This window comes from Rana temporaria, chromosome 9 (assembly GCF_905171775.1).
Source record: "Rana temporaria chromosome 9, aRanTem1.1, whole genome shotgun sequence".
NCBI lineage: Eukaryota > Metazoa > Chordata > Amphibia > Anura > Ranidae > Rana > Rana temporaria.
In genome coordinates this window covers 43031604-43055850 of record NC_053497.1, presented here as the reverse complement: position 1 = coordinate 43055850, position 24247 = coordinate 43031604, and the positions used below count along the sequence as shown (strand labels likewise).

Sequence of the window (24247 nt, the reverse complement as noted above, 5' to 3'; positions counted from 1 at the left end):
TAAATCGAGTACAAAGTCAGCAAAAAAGGTGAAAAAATTAGGGCCAAAATTCAATTTAGACAATACCCTAAGTAGGTAGGGCCACGACACTATTATATTATACCAGGCTAGGTGCTCTCAGCATTGAAGGGTACCTAGCCAGGAAACACCATGCCCTCATATTGATGAGGACAAGGACCTCTTTCCTTGGTCTGGTAGTTGTGGAGGTTTCTGGATAGGGGGCTTATATGAATGATTAAGGAGTGCATGGTACTTATACTCATTCACAAAAAATAATTTGCATAGTAAAAAAAACACACACACACAAGTCCTTGATTAAAAAAAGTTCCACAATGTAAATCCACCAACAGATTCTGGTCAACCACAATGAATGATGTTCACTGACCTGAGACACAATTCGCTCCCTTTAACTACTCACCTCAAATGACAGTCCTAGTCTCCACCACACATGTACACAAGGGGCAAAATCTCCTGAGTAACGTCATTAACCAAATTTGGGTCGGCAGGTGTCATTTATCGTGATTGATGGGGATCTGCATCGCTAGATGATGTGACTGATGATGGGTTGTACATTGTAGGCCATTTTGTTTTGTTTGTTTATAAGAGCCGGTTCACACTGGGGCGACTCATCAGGCGGCTCGGCCGCCTGACGAGTCGCGTCCCATTCTATGCAATAGAACCGTTCTAATAGGAGCGACACAAGTCGCTCCGACTTAGAAAAAGGTTCTTGTACGACTTTGGGGGCGGCTCGGGGCAATTTGCATTGACTTCTATACAGAAGTCATTTTGCTAATCGCCTCTGAAGTCGTCTTCAGGACGACTTGCAGAGTCGCCCCCGAAGTCGTGCCGCCGCAGTGTGAACCGGCTCTAAAGAGAGTGTTGAAAAAGGTGTTTTTTTTATTTACTATTTATATTTTTTGTGAATCAGTAGGAGTACTATGTATGCATGCTATCTGAGGCCATTTATTTTTAAAAGGGGGTTCCAGGATTCGAAAAGCCTCCGCCTGCAGATCCCCACTGCCACAGGGCCAGTTTTGTGGTGAAGAGGCCATTGTCCTCATGAGGCCAAGGTGCTTTACCAGGGAGGTGCCAAGGTGGGCCTTACATAAAAAGTTTATGTTAACACGAGGGTGCTTCTGAAAATAGGCAGGCTTTGGGTTGAGCTAGGTGGACTTCCTTTGTAGGGTGAAATAAAACCTGTATTACAAGGTTGACACAATACAGTCTGATCTCAGAATATGCTGTTTATACTAAGATATCATACAGAACATAAATTGTGGCAACACTGCGCCCAAGGAGCAAAATAATAATACATCACCTAAAAGCTTCTACTTATCATACATTAAATAAACCAACAAAAAAACAGCGCTTCCTCTGTAGTAAGTGTCCAGCAAATGTAATGAATAGAAAAAAAAAAACTCCAAATATATAAAAAAAAAAGTCCACATAAAATAAATTATCAAAATAAATTGTTTGTGTTATTTGAAGTTTCTTCTTTAAGACCCCATACACACCATACAACTTGTGTTGTCTGATTTCCTTTAGATTTACAAACTCTTATGTCCTGTACACATCGGTTCGTCTGATGAAAACAGACCGATGGATTTTTTCATCAGATATCTGATGAAGCTGACTTTCATCAGTCTTGCCTACACACCATCGGTTAAAAATCTGATTGTGTCCAACGTGGTGACGTAAAACACAACGACGTGCTGAGAAAAATTAAGTTCATAGCTTCCGAGCATGCGTTGACTTGATTCTGAGCATGCGTGGATTTTTGACCGATGGATTTGTCCACAGACGATCGTTTTTTTCTATAGTTTTTTTAACCATAAGAAAAATTTAAAACAGGTTCTTTTTTTTTCACCGATGGAAAACAAACCGATGGGGCCCACACACGATCGGTTCGTCCGAACAAAACGGTCCATCGGTCCGTTTTCATCAGACGAACCCATCGTGTGTACAGGGCATTAAGGTTTGATCTCATATTATATGGTTTTGGTAAATCGGGGGTTCACCCTAAAAAAAAATTCTAACATTACAATGAGCTGACCTGTGACACGGACATTATTAATACACATCTTTATACCATTGAAGTCTAATAAACCAAAAACCAGAAAAAAAACCCTGGTCCTTTTCAAAAAATGCACAGATGTGAACTACATACATAGGAAACCATGTAACCATGTAACGGACATTATGCTGGTCTTTTTTTTTTTTTTCGTACATACCGTTTTATCTGTATTTTTTCCCCCGGATACTGTGCTATTTACAGTATTTGGTTGTCCGGTGTGCCAGTGGGGTTGAAGAGGCAGAGTAATGCCCCGTACACACCATCACTTTATGTGATGAAAAAAAATGACGTTTTTAAAAACGTCACTTTAATTGACCGTGTGTGGGGGAAAACGTCGTTTTATGTCTTCTAAAAAACGACCAAAAAAATTGAAGCATGCTTCAATTTTATGTGTCGTTTTTCAAAACATTGTTTTTTACTTCACAGAAATTGACCGTGTGTAGCAAAAAACGACGTTTAAAAAGACGTTTTTACACCCTCGCATGCCCAGAAGCTACTTATGAAGCGAGCTTCAATGGAAAAACGTGGTGGAACGTAACCTCGCTTTGCTAGAACATTGTGAGAAAAACGATGGTGTGTAGGCAACTTCGTCTTTGAAAATTTAAGTTTCAAAAACGTCATTTTTTACTTCACAGAAAATTACGTTTTTTTTCATCACATAAAGTGATGGTGTGTACGGGGCATAAGGAACCAACAATATTCAAGTGGCTCCTGCAGGGGTAGCGCTACACGTATTACAAGGAAGCACTGCTTTTTTTGTTGGTTTATATAATATGCAGAAAGCTGCAAAGAAATGGCTAATAAAGAGGTATACTGTATACAGAGATTTGATTGGATATTATCAACTGTTCGGGATCGGCCAGTGTATCTAATACAAAAAGCGGTGTATCTAATACAGAAAGAAAGTCTCAAGGCATATTTGAATTCGAACAGAAACAGAGATCTGAGTGTATGCAATACAGAAAGATTTCCTGTCTGGATATTATCAGGCCCAGACTGTACTGTAATAGTATCTATACAAATGACTAAGATAAAATGACCCTCTGTCTGTCTTACTCAGATTCTCGGAATTCAGATTTATGCATTGTGCAGTTTGCCATGAACTGACATAAGCATCTAAAAAGTACTATATTGGCCTGCGCCACCTTAATCCACAAAACAGGCAGTACATGTATTTGTTTATTTCCAGCTATCTCCATTGTCTAAAACAGTGGTGGTCAACTGGAAAATTATAGAGGGCCTTAAAAGGGTTGTAAAGGTAAATGTTTTTTCACCTTAATGAATCCTACCGCATTAAGGTGAAAAAACATCCAACATTTTACTTACCTCACCCCTCGAAAGTCCCGCGCTCGTCCCCGTCATCCTCTTTGGTTCCCAGCCTGGCCGTTGATTGGCTAGGTTGGACAGATTGATAGCAGCGGAGCCATTGGCTGGCGCTGCTGTCAATAACATCCGATGACGCGATGCGCCGGGGGGTGGGGCCGAGTAATACAGTCGGCGGCTATGCCCGCCGCTGTATCACGGAGCACGCCCGCAAAAGCTTTCCACCATGCAAGCTCACTCGCATGAAGGTGGAAAGCTCTTGCAAGGAGGAGCCGAGACAGCCCCAAGGGACCCCAGAAGACAAGGTTCGGGGACACTCTGTGCAAAAAGAGCTGCACAGTGGAGGTAAGTATAACATGTTTGTTATTTTACAAAAAAAAAAAAAGTTTCCTTTAGTGTTCCTTTAAGTGTTGCCCCCAACATGTCCATCGGGCTTCACAATAGCAGTGCATTTGTGCACCTTGATGCCCAAAAATTTCAGTCCTGCACCTGCCACTCAGTAAACTGATCGTTGCATGCGGACTGCATGTAGAGGGCCGGCAGGCCTCATAGATTTCATTGTGACTTTTGGTACACAAAGAAATCTGTTTAAAGCGATTGTAAATGATCACCTTGTAAAATAACCCATTCAGTTTAACCGCTTGCCGACCACAGTATATTTACCACAGCCAGGTGGCATGGCCAGGCAGGATCACGTACATGCAAGTCATCCTGCCTCTTCCAGATTAGTGGAGCAGAGCGCACCACTCCCGCTTTGGTCAGCCAGGGGATCATGTAACTGCTATGCAATCACATGATCACAATTAATTAAGGCTTTGTAGGCCAGGGCTTGCAACGAAAGGAGGTGTTAAGCTTTTGTTTAGAGGTTGACATAGAGAGAGAAGGAAAAGGACCCTTTCTCTGAGTGGATGTAGAAGCCATAAAAGTTGGAATCAATCGTAAGCTTTTTCTTGTGAAGCAGGGCCGCCGATAAGGGGGTAAGACCAGGCCTTCTGTAGGGGGCATGGGCCCTATCACTTAATAGGGAAGCCCATCCAGCCCCTGTATGGCAGCCCATCTGCCACACAGGGGCAGATTGACCATCCGAAAACTGCCTGAGGGCCAGTATGGGGCCACATGAAAGGCTCTGTCACTGCACCTCTACTTTTTGCGGAGCAATGATCAAACACCATCAAAATTTCCTGTAGAGCGGTCTCTGTTCATGGTGCTCTCCTCAGCAGTCCAATTTCCTATCAGTCCAATTTCCTACATCTGTGACATGTGATCTGTCACCCCCATCCTCCCCCCACACACGGACTCCTTTACATGAGTACAGGACAGGACTGAGACAGTGGAGAGCCTGGTCACAGAACAGGGAACACCTCCTCTGGGAGAGCCGTGCATGACAAGCCTTGCCTGCGCCTCCGCAGTCAGGCCAATGGCCACTCATCGTCCACCGGGAAATTGTGTTTTGGGGTTCAGTCAGAAACAATAATATGTCATCAGCGAAAGCCGCTATTTTATATGTTATTCCTCAGACATCAAATCCCTTGATGTTGTTGGCTCTGATGCGTCTGAGTAAAGGCTCTAGTGTAATAACAAAAAGAAGTGGAGATAATGGGCTCTCTTGTCTGGTGCCAGGGCGTGTCTGCATTTTTTACAGGGCAACTTAATGCACCAGATGTCATCAGACTCCAGCATGCCCCAACGCTCTGCCTTGCAATGGAATTGCATGAAAAGTTATTTTGTGATAACATTCCAATAGATTTTTAACCACTTGAAGACCAGACCTATTCTGACACGTCTCTCCTACATGTAAAATAGATACCTAACATGTTGCACTTTAAAATTGTGCATGCTCGTGGAAGGGCAATAAACTATGATACTTAAAAATTTCCACAGGCAACGTTTTTTTTTTTTTTACTAGTTTAGAGTTACAAAGGGGGTCTAGAGCTAGATTTATTGCTTTCATTATAATGTTAGCAGCAATACCTCACATGTGTGCTGCAAACCCCCTTTACATATGTGTGCCCAACCCATGTATGTGTTTGCCTCTGTGCGCGAGCACGGGGGGACAGGGGGCGCTTTAAAAACATGTTTTACCATTATTATTTTTTTATTAAAAAACAATATTTTTAAACTGTCCATTTCATTTTTTTTTTATCACGTTTATTGCTGTCACAAGTCATGCAAACATCCATTTGACAGGTCCTCTTTATGAAGACATCTGGGGTCTCATTAAAAAAAATGGATTTCATGCGTTCCAGAAAAAAATGTCTCTGTTTACATTTTCCCTAACCTGAAATGGCGAAATGCGCATTGCTTCCGGTCTCCTAGACCATCGAGATGATTGGAGGATGTTCCTCATAGAGATAATCACCTGTATTGTCATTGGCCACAACTACTGGATCAGATGCCAATCAGTGGGATGAAAGAGCCCGGAAAAGAACTGGAGACCCCTCCTAACGCTTGAAAATACGAAAATGTAGGGCATCACTGGCAGAAATTATGCTGGGGTTTTGGCGGATCAGTTGCAGCCAGGCCTGTCGCTACAGGACAGGCAAAACAAACAATTGCTTGGGGCCCCGAGCTGGCCTGGGGCCCCAAACTTCCCCTTCCCAGGCTGTAGCGTGGCCGAGCTCCTCTCCCTTCCTCCTGGAGTCCCGTCAGTCCGGCCGGTCAGTCCGTGGTACAGGAGATTCAGTTTGCTGTTCCCGGTCGGACACACACTGAGTGCTCACTTCCTTTCAGTTCGGCCGGGAACACAGGAAACAATCTCCTGTACCGCGCGGGGTACCCGGCCTGGGCACTATCTGATAGGGGACTGAAAGAACACCGGACTGACAGGAGGAAGAGGAGCTCAGCCACGCTACAGCGGCAGCCTACAGGAAAGAAGGGGAGGTGAGAATAGAAAAACATAGGAACTGGGGGGGGGGGGAGCAAGAACATGGGTGTAAAAAATTTGTGTAGCGCTAATGTAGGCTTCGAATGCGGGGGGGGGGTGATTGGGGGGACCCTATTTTGCTTGGGGCCCCCAAATTACCTTAAACGGGGCTGGTTGCAGCCATGGCCCTGGTAGAACTGCTTGAACATAGTGATGTGTCTGGACATAACTGTGCTTCGAGTGGTTAAAAGAAATAAGTAAACAATGCTTTGCATTGCAACAATGCAAAGTACCACCCTTCGGTGCCCCTAGCCACATATGTTTTAGGATTCATGCACACAGACGCATTTGCCCGTACAGAAAAAAAAAAAGAGTATTTGGACACCCAGGAGTCACAAGTGGTGCAAACAGGCTGCTGCCAGCAGCCTGTCAAAATCAATGACAGGCTGAAATTGACAGCAACTGTACACACACTTGGGCGCCTGTGACTCCCGGACGCCAAAATAGGTCCAGTTTTTAAGTTAGAAAAAAAGGTGCATGAGCTACTTTGCCACATTTGATGCCCGCAGTGTGGGATCCAATAAGATACCCTAGCCAGAGCTGGCTCCAATGCTTTGCAAGGTGTTTTCAGAGAGCTAGGAAACTCAGTCATTAACCCATCTATGTATCAAGCACACATTATACTATTACCTAAGCCAGGAGAAGACCCCGAGTGCTGTGCATCATATATTATAGACCAATTTCCCTTTTGAATTATGATTTTAAAGTCCTGAGTAAGGTATTAGCTATGAGATTGACACAAATTTTACCATTCTTGGTTAGTATTGACCAAACTGGCTTTGTCCCAGAGAAATCGTCAGACATTAATCTGCACAGAGTATTCACATACTTGCACCTCCCCCTGAGGAGTCAGCTTCCAGGGTCCTGGTTATGCTTGATGTAGAAAAAGCATTTTAGACTTGGTGGATTGAATCTACATGTGGGCTGTGTTGGAGGTGCTGGGTTTTGGGCCACGTTTCCGTAACTGGATCAATATCCTTTATAAGGCTCTCCTGGCACAGATTAAATTGGGAGGCGAGTTGTCTGAGCCATTCTCCATTGGTCGGGGGGCCAGACAAGGGTGCCCGTTGTCCCCAACGTTATTTGTGCTAATGATGGAACCAATAGCCCAAGCCATATGTAATTCTCCCCTTATTAAAGGTATACCGTAGGCACTATCACTGAAAAAGTGGCGCAATACGCCAATGACATGATCCTTTTTTTTTTAATGACCCCGGGCCTTCCCTTAAAGGGGTTGTAAAGTGGAGTGTCGTGCTTGCCCCCTCCCTTGGACTATGGGAGAGTCAGGACGCCTACCAACACACAGCTCCTTTCTCTATCTGCAACGTGGAGAGCGTCCTGACTCTTCTGTAGTCCAAGGGAGGGGGCGAGCACGACACTCCACACCAGGGAAAAAGCCTTACATTACTGTGTGGAGTTACAGACAGAAGAACAGGAAGTGAGGATTTCTCAGAAGAAATAAGGACATTTAAAAGCAAAATCGAAGGAAAAGGTAAGTGAAGGAGGACTGCACTAAGGTAAAGGAAGTTATTTAGGAAAAAATAAATTGTACCTTTACAACCCCTTTAAGGAAGCTCTAGCCCTGCTTTCCTTGTATTCTCTTTTGACAGGTTTAAAGATTAACTGGGATAAATCTCTCATCCTGCCCATTAATCAAGAGGCAGAGGTCATGGCCGACCCGGATTTACCACTATGGTGGACTTCTTCTGCCAAATATTTGGGAGTAGTGATCTCCTCAAAAGCATCAGACTATACTAACCTGAATTAATTGCCGCTATTGAATCTAACAAAGCAGCGATTTTTGGCATGGTCCCATCTCCCCCTCTCCCTGGGGGGCAGGATTAATCTCATTAAAATTAAGTTGCTCCCCTCAATATTGTACACCTTTCGTCATGCCCTGGTGTGGATCCCTAGGAAATACTTTAGGCTATTCGAGACTGAAATGGACTAATTTCTATGGGGCTCATAATGTCCTAGGTTTCGGTTGGCAATGGACTGAGAGGAGAAAGGACTAGCAGGTCCAAATCTATTTACTTATTACCTTGCCGCTTTACTTGCTCAGGCACACAACTGGTTTATAGCAGACGAGACCAATGCTGCTATAGTGCTTGAGGCAGTGCAGATGGGTTCTTACGAAGCCCTACGTAATCTGCTATATAGAGGCCCATCAACCCCATTTCCAATTACACAATCCATGAGAGCAGTTATTAAGGCGTGCTACATCCAGGGTCCTCTAATAATTTTTCACACCATACGCCGCTGTGGCACAATGCCTCTCTCAAGCAAATTTGCATGTTCCCCAACCTTTTTGTTTAGGCTTCTAATGCCACGTACACACGATTGGAAATTCCGACAAGAAAAGTTTGATGTGAGCTTTTGGTCGGAAATTCCGACCGTGTGTAGGCTCCATCTGACTTTTTCAGTCGGAATTTCCGACAGCAAAAATTTGAGAGCTGGTTCTCAATTTTTCCGACAAGAAAAGTTCTTGCATGCTCGGAATCAATTTGACGCATGCTCGGAATCATTGAACTTCGTTTTTCTCGGCTTGTTGTAGTGTTGTACTTCACCGCAATCTTGACAGTCGGAATTTTGTGTGACCGTGTGTATGCAACACAAGTTTGAGCCAACATTCTGTCGGAAAAAGATCCACGGTTTTCTTGTCGGAATTTCTGATCGTGTGTACGCGGCATTAGGGGATAAAATATCTTAGCTACATTTGTGAAGGGGGTGCTCTTCAGACCTTTGACATCCTTAAATTGAATTATGTTCTCCCTAATTCATACTTGTTCAGATATCTCCAGTTGCGACATGGCTTTCAGCTGCAATTTGGTAATCAACCTGTTACCATCACATTATCAAAAATTGACTCTCTATTACGATATAGTCTAAACTCTAGACTCTAGAGAAACCTCTCTCCTCCATTTATAAGACCCTTCAACCCCCGATACATGATGGTCTTGAAAGTCTGTTGTCAATAAAACAATTCCATTATATAAATTCACCTACAGTACTAATCTAGGAAATGCCCTAAAAAAAAATCTCCAAAGTGTGGGATATCTGGACAGAGTCCAAAGATAATGTATCATCGACAACGCCACAATAATATGCAGTTATAATTTTTTAGAAAATACATTTGTAGATGTGACCACTCCTCTCACAAATTTGCACTGAATTCACATTGAAGCCACACATGCTCAGCAGAATTCACATTGCCACGAAAAAAAAAAATGACAATGCAAATTCACATCGTGTACCACTATAAATTCGCACCCAATTCGCTCTGCATCAGTGTGAACCAGGACTGAATGGTGCCCATGCTGAGTAAATGACCTCCTGATTTCAAATTGCTGCTAAACACAGGATGCGTTTGTGATGCCATTACTTCTTAATGGCACCCCAATCACACCACGATATTGCCGTTATTGTCGCGCAGAAAATCGCGCTGCAATCGTAGCAAATTGCAACGTGTGCTGCTGTCGCCCAAAGGTGCGCGATTGAGTGCCATTAAGAAATAATGGCATTGCAAACTCGACCCGTGTTTTGCAGAAATTTCAAACACGCAATTTCAACACGCTTGTCGTGCTGCAATCGTGGCAAATCGAAACGTGCAACGCTTTAGCCCAGGAGCTCCGCACATTGAGATTTTGCCACGATTGTAGTACGATTTGTGGCGGAAAAATTGCACCACAATTGGGATGCCATTAAGAAGTAATGGCTTTAAAGGTTATAATGAGCTGGTACCTGGTTCTTGCTAAATTGGCTAGGCTTTACCCTTCTGCCTCCTCTCTTTGTTTCCAAGGCTGTGAACATATTGGAGGTATGCTGCATGTCTGGTGGGATTGCCCCAAAATTAGAAGCTTCTGGAACAAAGCTAATAATATGCTCTGGAAGATCACTGATCTTTCGATTTCCAAAATCCCACATATTGCTCTACTTAACTTCCCGGCATAGGCGTGCACAAGGGGTGTGCCAGGTGTGCCTGGGCACACCCTAGTCCTGGGGTTGGCAACCCGTCATTCATAATCTACCTGTTGATATTGGGCAGGTGACTGGTAAACCTTGGGCCTTCCTTGCCAAACCCCAGAACTTGGACAGGAGAGGCGGTAGAGTTGGAATTTAGTGGAAACGATCTGTATTTTCCTCCTGCAGCAGCTGAAAGTAGGCTTCTCCTCCTCTCCCTCGAGCCAACATTCAGCTGCCACAGGAGAAAAATACAGGGGATTGGTACCAATATATACCAACCCTGCCACACTTTCTGTCCCTCTTTCTGCTGCCCAGGTCTCCCCCTTCCCCCATTGTTTCAGGATGAAGAGCGGGGAAGAGGCCGGTATATATATATATATATATATATATATATATATATATATCATACGCGCATATGTGTTGGAGCTTTGGGGTGCACACCCTAATGCAATAAGCTGCGCACACCTATGCTTCCCGGTAGACGCAGCTTCTAAAAGCTTGCAACATCTTATTCTCTTTATCATCACCGGGGGCCAAACTAACAATTGGCAGTGCTTGGAAGCAACATTTTGTTTACTTTAATAGAGCAAAGGAGAAAATCTCCTGGATTATGGCCCAAGAGAAAATATTTAGCAAGCTTTTAGACTCTACGAGACAATTCAAAGCTATTTGGGAACCATGGGCTACATACATGCACATATCAATGTTTCCATTGGATCCTCAGATCACTCTACCTTAGGGTTGGACCGTTCCAATTGGGTCACTAGTCTTTCTCCCCTGGACTCATCTCTTTCCTCCAAGCCTCCCTATCTTTTCCTTACTCCTCTTATCAATTTCCCTTGTTTGTTTCCTTAATTTTTTTTCTTTCAGGCTTCTCTGTCGCTTTCCTTTTCTATTTTGATCTACAGACAAAGCTATTGGTTGGTTTTATTTTGGGACCTAACCCCATTGGAATCAAAATGGGCTAGGCACTCCGGTGGCCCTTTGATCCCCAGTTTTGACTCGCAGGGGGCTTGGGTTTTTCACAACACCACGTCTTGCAACAGACATTTCTTCTTTAGAGGATTTACTAAAGGGTTCATTGTTACAGAAAGTCTAATGCCCTGTACACGCAATAGGATTTTCAGTACAAAAAAGTTGGATGTGAGCTTTTGGTCGGATATTCTAAAGCTCCATCCAACATTTTCTGTCAGAATTTCCGCCAGCAAAAGATTGAGAGCAGGTTCTCTATTTTTCAGACGGAAAAAGTTCTTGTCGAAAATTCCACTCGTCTGTGCGCAATTCCCACTCGCAAAAAAACACGAATGCTCAGAATCAAGCAGAAGAGCCTAACTGCCTATTAAACTTCATTGATCTCGGCTCGTCATACATCTTGTACGTCACTGCGTTTTTGATGGTCGGAATTTTATACAAGATTTGTGCGACCGTGTGTATGCAACACAAGTTTGAGCCAACATTCTGTCAGAAAAAATCCACGGTTTTCTCGTCTGAATTTCCGATCGTGTGTACGGGGCATAACTGTTTTCATCAGTTGCAACCGCTTTTTTGTATGATTGTTACTTTTACCAAAGTCAATAAAAACCTATTGAAAGTAAAAAGTAATGGCATTGCGTCCGGCGTTTTGGAATCGTGGGCAAAATCGTGGCGATTCCGCTTGTGATTCAAATTGCCTAGGTGTAAATGAAGCCTTAGGGTATAAGCTGTGTGTGCAAAAGGTAAGGTCTAACTACCCCACTTTACCTTTCCACCTATGTTCTTCTTGCTCCCCAGGCCCTACTCCATAGAAGCCATTGTTTCCATGCACTACACCAGGGATATTCAAACTACGGCCCTCCAGCTGTGGTGGAACTACAATTTCGACAACAATTGTCTGATGGAGCATACAGACGGTCGGATTATCCGACAAATTACATCCATCACACAATTGTTATCAGAATATCCGATCATGTGTACGGGTCTTTAGAGCCACAAGAGCAGAGTCCTTTTAAGTAGAAGATTAGATGGATAAAGCTCTTCAGGATACCATCAGGTGTCCCCTTTAACTAGACCCACAGCTGACTCTCTATACCAGGGTGTGGGGTGGCAGCAGCCCAAAAGTCTCCAAGATCTCTCAGCAGTCTATACTCATTGGGCCCAAGGATAGTCGGTTGCCTCCTTCCAACTTCCAAGCGACACCGTCCAGTAGTACCAGATATTCAGCCCCATCAGTCAGCTCTCACCTAGTCTCAGCATCCAAGGCCTTCAGGTCACCCACCTGAGGCCTCAGGACAGCAGACATACAGCAGCATTGCCTGGAAGGGCAGCATGCCTCCAGGCTGGACTAATCCTCTCTGAGAAAAAAGTCCCGGGGCTCAGTGTGCTCACAGAATATATACAGTCTTCCAGCATGCCTTCAGAGCCTACCTCTCTGGGATAGGCCAGGGCTGTATCAATATTCATGCTGACATCTGTGTAGCTCCAAACCTACAGTATCATCCAAAAACTTCTCAAGCTCTGTGAATGCAGACTGGCAGCAGCTGAGCAAACCGAGCAGACCTGACTAGCAGAATGCAGCTGAGCAAACCGAGCAGACCTGACTAGCAGAATGCAGCTGAGCAAACCGAGCAGACCTGACTAGCAGAATGCAGCTGCACTGATTACAGTGAGCAAACTAAATTTATCTTTCCAAACCTATTACAGCCTCACTGCCTACAGTGAGGCAACTAACTTTAGCGATCAAAGTACAGCTCCACAAAATCAAATTTATCTATCTAATCCTAGCACCTACCTAGGAGGGTGCTACACATGTTTGGAGATACGTGTGATTTTTAGAATTGGGCTTAGGGCCTTGTACAACAGTGTACACCTGTGCAAAGGCCATGTTAATCCACACTGAAATGCACAGGTGTTGCGTGCATCCCCATGCAGGCAATCCAATTCACGTCAATTGGGTTGCAACGGACACAGCCACTGCTCCCAATTTGACATCTATATGGTGCACAACCCCAACACATACTTAGCCAGATTCAGATAGACTGGCTTAATTTTGAGGCGGCGTAGCGTATCACATATACGCTACACCGCTGTAATTCAGAGAGGCAAGTGCTGTATTCACAAAGCACTTGCCTCCTAAGTTACGGCGGCGTAGCGTAAATGGGCCGGCCTAAGCGTGCCTAATTCAAATGAGGAACAGGGGGGCGTGTTTTATGCAAATGACTCGTGACCCGACGTGATTGACGTTTTTAACGAACGGCGCATGCGCCGTCCGTGGACATATGCCAGTGTGCATTGCTCCAAAGTACGCCGCAAGGACGTATTGGTTTCGACGTGAACGTAAATTACGTCCAGCCCCATTCACGGACGACTTACGCAAACAACGTAAAATTTTCAAATTTCGATGTGGGAACGACGGCCATACTTAACATTGGCTAGGCCAGCTATTTGTTCGACTAACTTTACGCCGGAAAAAGCCTTACGTAAACGACGTAAAAAAATGCGCGGGGCGCACGTACGTTTCTGAATCGGCGTATCTAGCTAATTTGCATATTCTACGCCGAACTCAACGGAAACGCCACCTAGCGGCCAGCGTAAATATGCACCCTAAGATACGACGGCGTAGGAGACTTATGCTGCTCGTATCTTAGCCTAATTTAAGCGTATCTGGTTTCCAGAATACCCTTAAATTTACGACGGCGTAGATTCAGAGTTACTACGGCGTATCTACTGAAACGCTGGCGTAACTGTCTCTGAATCTAGCTAACTGTCTGCATTCAGTGCTGTGCACCCCCATGGATGTCAAATTGGGAGCAGTGGCTGTGTCCGTGCATTCGTTGGAATGTCTCAATGGGGATGCATCCAACACCAGTGCATCCCTGTGCAGGCAAACACAGCCCTATAAGGGGAGTAGGCTGTAGTATGCCTGTGTGAATGAGGCCTTAAAAGGGGGTGTGTTGTGGTACACTAAATGCATTTCAATCAGAGTGCTGTTCAAAATAATGGCACCACAACACACCATGTTTCATACAATTTGTGCCTTCCTGCAATGCAATGGTATGAATCAGGCACTTTACTGGAGTAAACTGTTGTAATCTGCTTCCGCTCTGTGATTTAACTGGGATTTTTGGTATTCTTATGCCGTGTACACACAATCGGAAATTCCGACAAGAAAAACGTTGTTTTTTTTCCGACGTAATGTTGTCTCAAACTTGTGTTGCATACAAACGGTCACACAAATGTTGTCGGAAATTCCGACCGTCAAGAACGCGATGACGTACAACACTACAACGAGCCGAGAAAAATGAAGTTCAATGATTCCGAGCATGCGGCCACCTCTCCTCTACAGCCTTATACAACACAGATTTTACATAGCATTTCTGAGCTCCAGCAGGCAGGGGGCGGGGATCTGACATCACACACTGTACAGCATACAGCACATAGATGAGTGTAACCTGAGACCTGAGTGGAGGGAAAGCACACACTCCCCTCCACACAGATCATAGAAAAACATGCATAGCTGAGGCTGTCAATTACCTGCTGTGTCCCCCACCCCCCCCCTTCAACCCCCATTAGGCCTCATGCAGACAGATGTTTGCCCAGCTCTCCTAAAGGCCTTTCCTCCTGGCAGCAGCGTTTTGTCATAAAAATAACTCAATGCATGTAAATGTGTAGGCAGATGCAGTCTATTTTCTCCACTCTAGGTAGTGCAGAGGTATTGCAGTTGGAGGGGAAGTCAAGATGAACATGGTTGCTCTATGGTTTTCTGGGTAAATGGGGAGCTTATCTAATTGGATGCTGAGGCACCCATGTGACTTTGCCAGCCATCTTGGGTCAGGTAGAGCCTATTTAACGGCTTGCCGACCAGCCATTGTCATTATACTGCGGAAGGTTGGCATGGCTGCGCAAATCGCCGTAGGTGTACGTCAGCCTCTTTAAAGCGGATGTCCACTGAAAAAAAAAAATATTAAAAGTCAGCAGCTACAAATACTGCAGCTGCTGACTTTTAATATTGGCACACTTACGTGTACTGGAGTCCAGCGCCATCCGCAGCAGAGGGCGAGCGATAGCTCGTCACTCTGCTGCCCCCCCCGCCATCCTCGGTGAGGGAACCAGGAAGTGGAGCGCTCCGGCTTCACTGCCCGGTTCCATACGGCGCATGCGTGAGTCGCGCTGCGCCTGCTGACTGGCTCCCGCTGTGCTCTAGACAAGTATCTGCACCTCCTCCCCCTGCCCCCTGAAAGGTGTCAAATGTGACACCGAGGGGGGGGGGGTTTCCGATCAGCGGAAGTTCCACTTTAGGATGGAGCTCCGCTTTAAGAGCTCTAGGGGGCACGCACCCATGATGCCAGAGCTAATGCGCATTGCCGGCAGCCGCGATGTCCGCCAAAGGGGCGCGATCGCTCCTCAGAGAGCCAGAACAGGGATCTGTCAATGTAAACAGACAGATCCGCCTTCTGACAGGGGAGTACAATTAGAAACACCTCCCTAGGGAACGCTTAACCCCTTGATCGCCCCCTAGTGTTAACCTCTTCCCTGACAGTGACATTTATACAGTAATCAGGGGCTATTTTTAGCACTAATCACTGTATAAATGTCACAGGTCCCAAAAAAGTGTCAAAAGTGTCTGATCTGTCCACCGCAATGTCGCAGTACCGCTACAAATTGCTGATCACCGCCATTACTAGTAAAAAAAAAATGCTATAAATCTATCCCCTTTTTTGTAGACACTGTGGGCTAGATTCAGATAGCCGTGCGTAATTTAATGCGGGCGTAACGTATCTCCGATATGTTACGCCGCCGTAAATTAGGGCGCAAGTTCCGTATTCATAAAGAACTTGTGCCCTAAGTTACGGCGGCGTAACGTATGTGGGCCGGCATAAGCCCGCCTAATTCAAATGGGGATGATATGGGCGTGTTTTATTTAAATTATTGTTGACCCCGCGTATCTTACGTTTTTTACGAACGGCGCATGTGCCATTCGTGAAAGAATCCCAGTGCGCATGCTCGAAATTCCGCCGCAAATCGTCATTGCTTTCGACGTGAACGTAAATTACGTCCAGCCCTATTCGCGAACGACTTACACAAACGACGTAAAAAATTAAAAATTCTACTCGGGAACGACGTCCATACTTAACATTGCGTACGCCTCATAGAAGCAGGAGCAACGTTACGCCGGAAAAAGCCTTACGCAAACGACGTTAAAAATTCCGCCGGGCGCACGTACGTTTGTGAATCGGCGTATCTAGGTCATTTGCATATTCTACGCCGAAAACGACAGAAGCGCCACCTAGCGGCCAGCGTAAATATGCACCCTAAGATACGACGGCGTAAGAGACTTACGCCAGTCGGATCTTAGCCTAATTTCGGTGTATCTTGCTTTCTGAAAACAGAAAGAAGATACGCCGGCACAGCATTATCGGGAGGGATTCTATTGACTCCTCCCAGAACCCTGCCTCCCCGCACACCCCCTTGGCTCACATCGGAAGTCCTCTGTGATTGCGGTGTCCTTTGAACACAGCTGATCACTAATTGGGGTAAAAAGCCAATCACAGCCGATCTTTACCATGTGATCAGCTGTGTCCAATCACAGCTGGGCACAGTGTTAACAGGATTTGCTGGTTGTTGGCATTCCTCTCCTCATGATGACAGCGGGCGAGGAGAGGAGAGCTGGTAAGTGGCAATCCACACAGGGGACAACTTCTGGCAGTGACCGGCCCCTCAGACCCCCCCCCCCCCCCGGTTTTATTTACCTGCGCCCCGTATTTCACTCGGCGGAGACGCGCTGTCCCTGTCTCTGCACGGGGTCCTGCCTCTTGATTGGATAGATTGATAGCAGCGCAGCCATTGGTCACGCTGCTGTCAATCAAATCCAATGACACGGGTGCTGGGTGGGAGTCTGGCATCCGTGTCTATGGACCAAAATGTAACCCCCCGAGAGAGTGCTTCTCCTAGGGGGTTATCTGATGTGGGGAGGAGAGGCGAGAGCTGCTGAGGGACCCCATAAGAGGATGTTTGGGGCCACTCTGTGATAAACGACCTGCACAGTGGAGGCAAGTATTATATGTTCGGTATTTTAAATAATAATAAGAAAAAGGCTTACAATCACTTTATTGCAGAGCTCTCCCTGCAGTACTTTTTTCTGCCAAAAGATGTCCTCAGTCTGACAGCCAGCATAAATCAACCAATTTCCTTTGAGCCCAGGTCATCCTGGACCCACCTCTATCCTGAGACTGGACAGGGAAAGGAGAAAAGTCACTCTGCTTTCTCTTTCTATCAACATGCTTCTAGTCAGCACATGACCAGATTAGCCCCTTGTACTGCTTCTTCATCTCACACACCAGTCCTGCTGTACAGGTCAAACACACTTACAATGCTTGCCTTTAAAAAATACATGTAATGATGTATTAATGATTACATAGCTACCAGTGGCGGCTGGTGCTCCATTTTTTTTTGTTGGGGGGGGGTTCGTCAAACAAACCACCTTGAGTTCAGCTTTAACAAATGAAATTACAGAAAAATGCATAGACAGTATTTACATTGTAAAGGAAATAAATCATTTAAATACAACATACAACAGGTAAGGCAGTCCATGATATCAATCAGTAATCTTACAAATTATTAATGAAAAATAGGTAACTCTATAGAGGCTGGATACCTGTTACAATCCGATATATCATACCTTACATTATAATGAGACATCAATATATGATTTCAAAGCCGAACTATATAAATCAAGTGTCATATAAATTGGGGTAGGGACAAAAGGACAACAGGTGACAGGAGACACCCCCCCCCCCACACACACACACACACACACACACACACACACCTTCCCCAACCTACCATCTAAGATAAAGGGGGAGGGGGGCAGATTATGGGAGACACGGATGCCCCTCTACCAAAGATAGGGTTGAAGGAAAAAAAAAAAATATATATATATATATATATATATATATATATATATATACATATATATATATATATATATATATATATATATATATATATATATATATTCTTTACGTTTAGGTTATCTTTCTGTGTTTATTATTTATGGTATTTCTCACTACATATTATTATGTATGTTATGTTTTTATATTATACAGTACATAATTATAATTATTTATGGTATTTTTCTATGTTTATTATTACGTTATTCCTTTAAATGCATTATTATTTATGGCATTCTTCTATGTTTATTATTACGTTATTCTTCTATATGTATTATTATTTATGGTATTCTTTTATGTTTATTATTATGTTCTTCTCCTATATTTATTATTATTCATGGTATTCTTCTATGTTAATTATTATGTTATTCTTCTATATTTATTATTATTTATAGTATTCTTCTATGTTTATTATTATGTTATTCTTCTATATTTATAATTATTTAGGGTATTCTTCTATGTCTATTATTATGTTCTTCTCCTGTATTTATTATTATTTATGGTATTCTTCTGTGTTAATTATTATGTTATTCTTCTATATTTATTATTTATAGTAAGCTTCTATGTTTATTATTATGTTATTCTTCTATATTTATTATTATTTATAGTATTCTTCTATGTTTATTATTATGTAAGGGCCCTTTCACACGTACGGACAAACGGTCCGTTTTTACAAGTCTGTTTACGGACTTGTAATGTATCCCTATGTATCCCTATGGGATTGACGCTAACGTCCGTAACGATCCGCCTCCGCAAAGATCCGCTTTTTCAGACGGAAGAAAACCCTATTTTTCTTCCGTCTGGCGGAACGGATCGGATGAATACGGACACACGTTCCGTGTTCACCCGATCCCCCATAGGGGAGAGCGGAGGAAAGACAGGGCGGTCTCTGCACAGTGTGCGGGGACCGCCCATGTCCGCCGACAGCTCAGCGGGGATTTACTGATGATCCCCGCTGAGCCGACAGACACACACGGGGCGGATCAATACGGATCCGCTCCGTGTGAAAGGGCCCTTATTCTTCTATATTTATTATTATTTATGGTATTCTTCTATGTTTATTATTAAGTTAATCTTCTATATGTATTATTATTTATGGTATTTTTCTATGTTTATTATTACGTTATTCTTCTAAATGTATTATTATTTATGGCATTCTTCTATGTTTATTAATACGTTATTTTTCTATATGTATTATTATTTATGGCATTATTCTATGTTTATTATTAAGTTATTCTTCTATATTTATTATTATTTATAGTATTCTTCTATGTTTATTATTACGTTATTCTTCTATATTTATTATTATTTATGGTATTTTTCTATGTTTATTATTACGTTATTCTTCTAAATGTATTATTATTTATGGCATTCTTCTATATTTAATAAAGCGGAGGTTCACCCTCACATGATACTTTTTCCCCTTCGCTTCATGCTCGTTTTGTCTAGGGGAATCGGCTAGTTGTTTTAAAATATGATCCGTACTTACCCGTTTACAAGATGCATCTTCTCCGCCGCTTCCGGGTATGGGCTGCGGGACTGGGCGTTCCTATTTTGATTGACAGTCTTCCGAGCGGCTTCCGACGGTCGCATCCATCGCGTCACGATTTTCCGAAAGAAGCCGAACGTCGGTGCGCAGGCGCAGTATAGAGCCGCACCGACGTTCGGCTTCTTTCGGCTACTAGTGACGCGATGGATGCGACCGTCGGAAGCCTCTCGGAAGACTGTCAATCAAGAAGGAACGCCCGCTCCCGAAGACCCATACCCGGAAGCGACGGAGAAGATGCATCTCGAAAACGGTAAGTACAGCTCATATTTTAAAACAACTAGCCGATTCCCCTAGACAAAACGAGCAGGAATCTAAGGGGAAAAGAAAAAAAAAAAACTAATTGGGTGAACTCCCGCTTTAATACGTTATTTTTCTATATGTATTATTATTTATGGCATTATTCTATGTTTATTATTAAGTTATTCTTCTATATTTATTATTATTTATAGTATTCTTCTATGTTTATTATTACGTTATTCTTCTATATTTATTATTATTTATGGCATTCTTCTATGTTTATTAATACGTTATTCTTCTACATTTATTATTATTTATGGCATTCTTCCATGTTTATTATTATGTTATTATTCTATAAGTATTATTATTTATGGCATTCTTCTATGTTTATTATTACATTATTCTTCTATATTTATTATTATTTATAGTATTCTTCTATGTTTATTATTACGTTATTCTTCTATGTTTATTTTTATTCATAGTATTCTTCTATGTTTATTATTACGTTATTCTTCTATAGTTATAATATTCTTCTATGTTTATTATTACGTTATTCTTCTATGTTTATAATATTCTTCTATGTTTATTATTATGTTATTCTTCTATAGTTATAATATTCTTCTATGTTTATTATTACGTTATTCTTCTACACTTATTATTATTTATAGTATTCTTCTATGTTTATTATTACGTTATTCTTCTATATTTATAATATTCTTCTATGTTTATTATTACGTTATTCTATATTTATAATATTCTTCTATGTTTATTATTACGTTATTCTTCTATAGTTATAATATTCTTCTATGTTTATTATTACGTTATTCTTCTACACTTATTATTATTTATAGTATTCTTCTATGTTTATTATTATGTTATTTTTCTTTATTTATTAAAATGTATTGTTATTTATGTTATTCTTTCACTGTATGTTCTTTCATAGAAATAGTGATTGAAAAGCATCCAATCTATAGACTGATTGTAAAGTGGAAACTGTATTTAAAGTGGAACATATTGTGTCCAATGTTATACAATGTAAGTGAAAAATAAGAAGAAAACAAAATCAAATGTTAAAAAAAATGATGCTTAAAAAAAAAGAAAAAACAGGACAGCTGATTCCTTTCGTCATTTTAAAATGTCCCCTTTCCTTCCTAATCCAGGGAGAGAAAGGAGATTTAGGATTAGTAGGGGGTGTCTTTGCATGCTGGGGGATCCCAGCATGATCCAGCAAGGGGCCCTGGGAAGTATGGAGCAGCTGATCCCCCTTGCACGAAACCAAGAAGCATCAGTGAATGAAGAAGAATTTTTGTGAATGGCTGGTCACATGACCAGAGGTTCTTTGTGCTGGCAGGTGAGAGTGTGACAAGGGTCCCTAAATCCCCCTTCTAGCGGTGCTGTGGACCAGAGTGATGGGTCTGGCCTAGGCACCGGGGATCACATCTGCAGAGCCACACACACACACACACACATATATATATATATATACACACACACACACACACACACACACACACACCAAGGGGGAGGGGGAGGAGGGTGGGGAGGGGAAGCAGCTATCATGGTTCCTCAAACTGATCACAGCCCTTTTTTTATGAATGAATCCAGATGCAAATAGGGTTGATTCACAAAAATCTGCCCCTTCCTCTTCCCCCTCCTTGAATGAGGACCAGAAATGGCAGTTGCCCCCCTCCACCGCACCCCCATTGCCTTCCATCCCTGCAGCTATTTCAGGACAGGAGATGGTGGTGGGGGAAGAAATACCAGATTTAGGCAAATGGAAACAGCAGCAGCAGCAGCAGCCATGCAGGATGACAGGAGGGAATGATAACAGAGAGGGATGGGGGATGAATGCTGGGATGAATGGCCCTGCCTGCTGCAACAATCAATGGGGTACCTGTCAGATTAGGAAGGGGGGGGGGGGGGGTAAAGCAAAGGGTGCAATGATTAAATAAACATAAAAAAGCAGAACTCACTCTCTGTCCATAGCTGATAGAGAATCCAAGAAGGGATGCCTCCTGTATGCTGTGATCCTGTCTTGCCAGGGGAATGTCTATGGTGGCACAATGCAATAGCTGGCAGCAGGGTGTTATTTCTCATCTCCTCTGTTTTTTCCTCTTTTTCTCCATTTTTTCCTGGGCATCATGATGTGGCTGTTGGAGGAGCAGCCATCTTCCAGGTAACAACATCTCAGATCACCCCCATCCCCCCCCCCCCCCCCCCCCCCCCCCTCCCTACCACCACCCCCTCCTCTCAGCCTCCTGGGCTGTGTCTGTGCTGCTGCTGCTGCACCTGGAGGCTGAGCTGCTGATGGGGATCAGAGGGGCCTGGCTGCTCCCAGTGCCCGGGGATAGTGGGGTGCAGCACGGATTAGGGGGTGCATGAAATAGAAGAGGGATCGAGGTGGAGGCTGCAAGGTCCTAGTGCTCGGCAGGCTCGGTGATGCACCTGTTTCTCAGGCTATAGAAGGAGCAGAACTGATGCATGGGCTGAATACTGCCTGTAGATGCTGCAACGTGGGCAAGTAGGGGGTTAAATATTAGACCGGGGAATCGAACCCCGAAGTGCCATATTTAGGGGGGGGGGGGGTCAGATGCCACCCATAGCTGCAGGTTGGCCCTTTAAAAGGTGGCAGGAGCCGGGAGGTAGGTGCATCACACTGCCCCCCGCAGGACGCCTCTTCTACTACTACACTATCATGCTTTGAAGATGGGGGTGCAAGAAGGGGGGTTAAATATCTAGAGCTGGAGGTTGGACCTTTAATAGATGATAGAAACAGGGGTGTAGATTCACGTAGCTGCGCTTTAAGTTACAGTGGCGCAGCGTAGTGTATTTACGCTACGCCTCCGCAACTTACAGGAGCAAGTGCAGTATTCACAAAGCACTTGCTCCGTAAGTTGCGGCGGCGTAGCGTAAATGGGGCCGGCGTAAGCGCGCGGAATTCAAATGTGGAAGAAGGGGCGTGTTTTATGTAAATGTATGATGACCTGACGTGATTGACGTTTTGTACGGACAGCGCATGCGCCGTCCGTGTACATATCCCAGTGTGCATTGCTTCCAAGTACGGCGCAACGACGTATTGGTTTCGACGTGAACGTAAATTACGTCCAGCCCTATTCGCGAACGACTTACGCAAACAAGGTAAAAAACTAAAATTTCGAAGCGGGAACGACGTCCATAATTAACATTGGCTGCGCCTCCTAAAAGCAGGAGCAACCTTACGCAGAAAAAGCCTTTACGCAAACGACGTAAAAAACTACCGCCGGGCGCACGTACGTTTGTGAATCAGCGTATCTAGGTAATTTGCATATTCTACGCCGAAAACAACGGAAGCGCCCCTAGCGGCCAACGTAATATTGCACACAATTCTACGCCGCCGCAATCAAGTTACGTCGGTGGAGGAAGCCTATTTTTAAAGCGTATCTGCCTTTAAGAATCGGCGTAACTATACGCCGGCGCAGATTTAAAATTACGGCGGCGTATCTGGATATACCCCGCCGTAATAGCTATGTGAATCTACCCCAGGGGGGCAGATGCAAAACAATGCCCCCACAGGACGCCTCTGGTACTGCACTATGATGCTTGGGAAAAGATAAGAGGGGTAAATATCATCTAGAGATGCAGGGTGGCTCTTTAAGGCCCCTTTCAGACTGGGGCGTTTTTCAAGCGTTATTACAGCGTTTTTCGAGCGTTATTACAGCGTCATTCGAGCAAAGCCTTATCTGCAATCCCAAAGTGTTGGTAAAGCACCGATAAGACCCTAAAGTTTTAGGGCATTTTTGCAGTGCCTCGGTGTGAAAGGGTAAGGCGTTTTTACAGCGCTTTTCAATTCATTTCAATGGAGAGGGGCATTTTTGGAGCATTTTTTAAGCGCTCAAAAGATGCTGCTTGCAGGACTTTTCTCAACGCCCCGCCAGTTCAACGCCTCAGTGTGAAAGGGTAAGGCGTTTTTACAGCGCTTTTCAATTCATTTCAATGGAGAGGGGCATTTTTGGAGCGTTTTTTTTAGCGCTCAAAAGCTGCTCCAAAGTTGCTGCTTGCAGGACTCAGTGTGAAAGGGTCCATTGAGATGCATGGAGAGCGTTTTAAGAGCGCTATTTTTAACGCTAAAACGCTGTAAAAACGCTTCAGTGTGAAAGGGGTCTAAAAGAATGGTGGCAGTAGGGAGGTAGATGCATCACACTGCCCCTGCTGGACGCTTCTGGTACTACATAGCCATGCTTGGAGTAGGATGGGGGGTTGTTGGGGGGGCAATG

General features: G+C 43.8%; 1 protein-coding gene across 1 annotated transcript in view; it reads right to left on the bottom strand.

Moving 5' to 3' along the window:
• The window catches only part of SPRED3 (sprouty related EVH1 domain containing 3), a 48158-nt gene extending 25971 nt beyond the window's left edge, over positions 1–22187 (bottom strand). Inside the window, exon 1 of the mRNA XM_040323291.1 lies at positions 21968–22187. Within this exon, the coding sequence (XP_040179225.1) occupies positions 21968–21978 (11 nt within the window). The 5' untranslated portion in view covers positions 21979–22187. The remainder of the gene's footprint in view (positions 1–21967) is intronic.
• Between the last annotated feature and the right edge of the window lie 2060 nt (positions 22188–24247).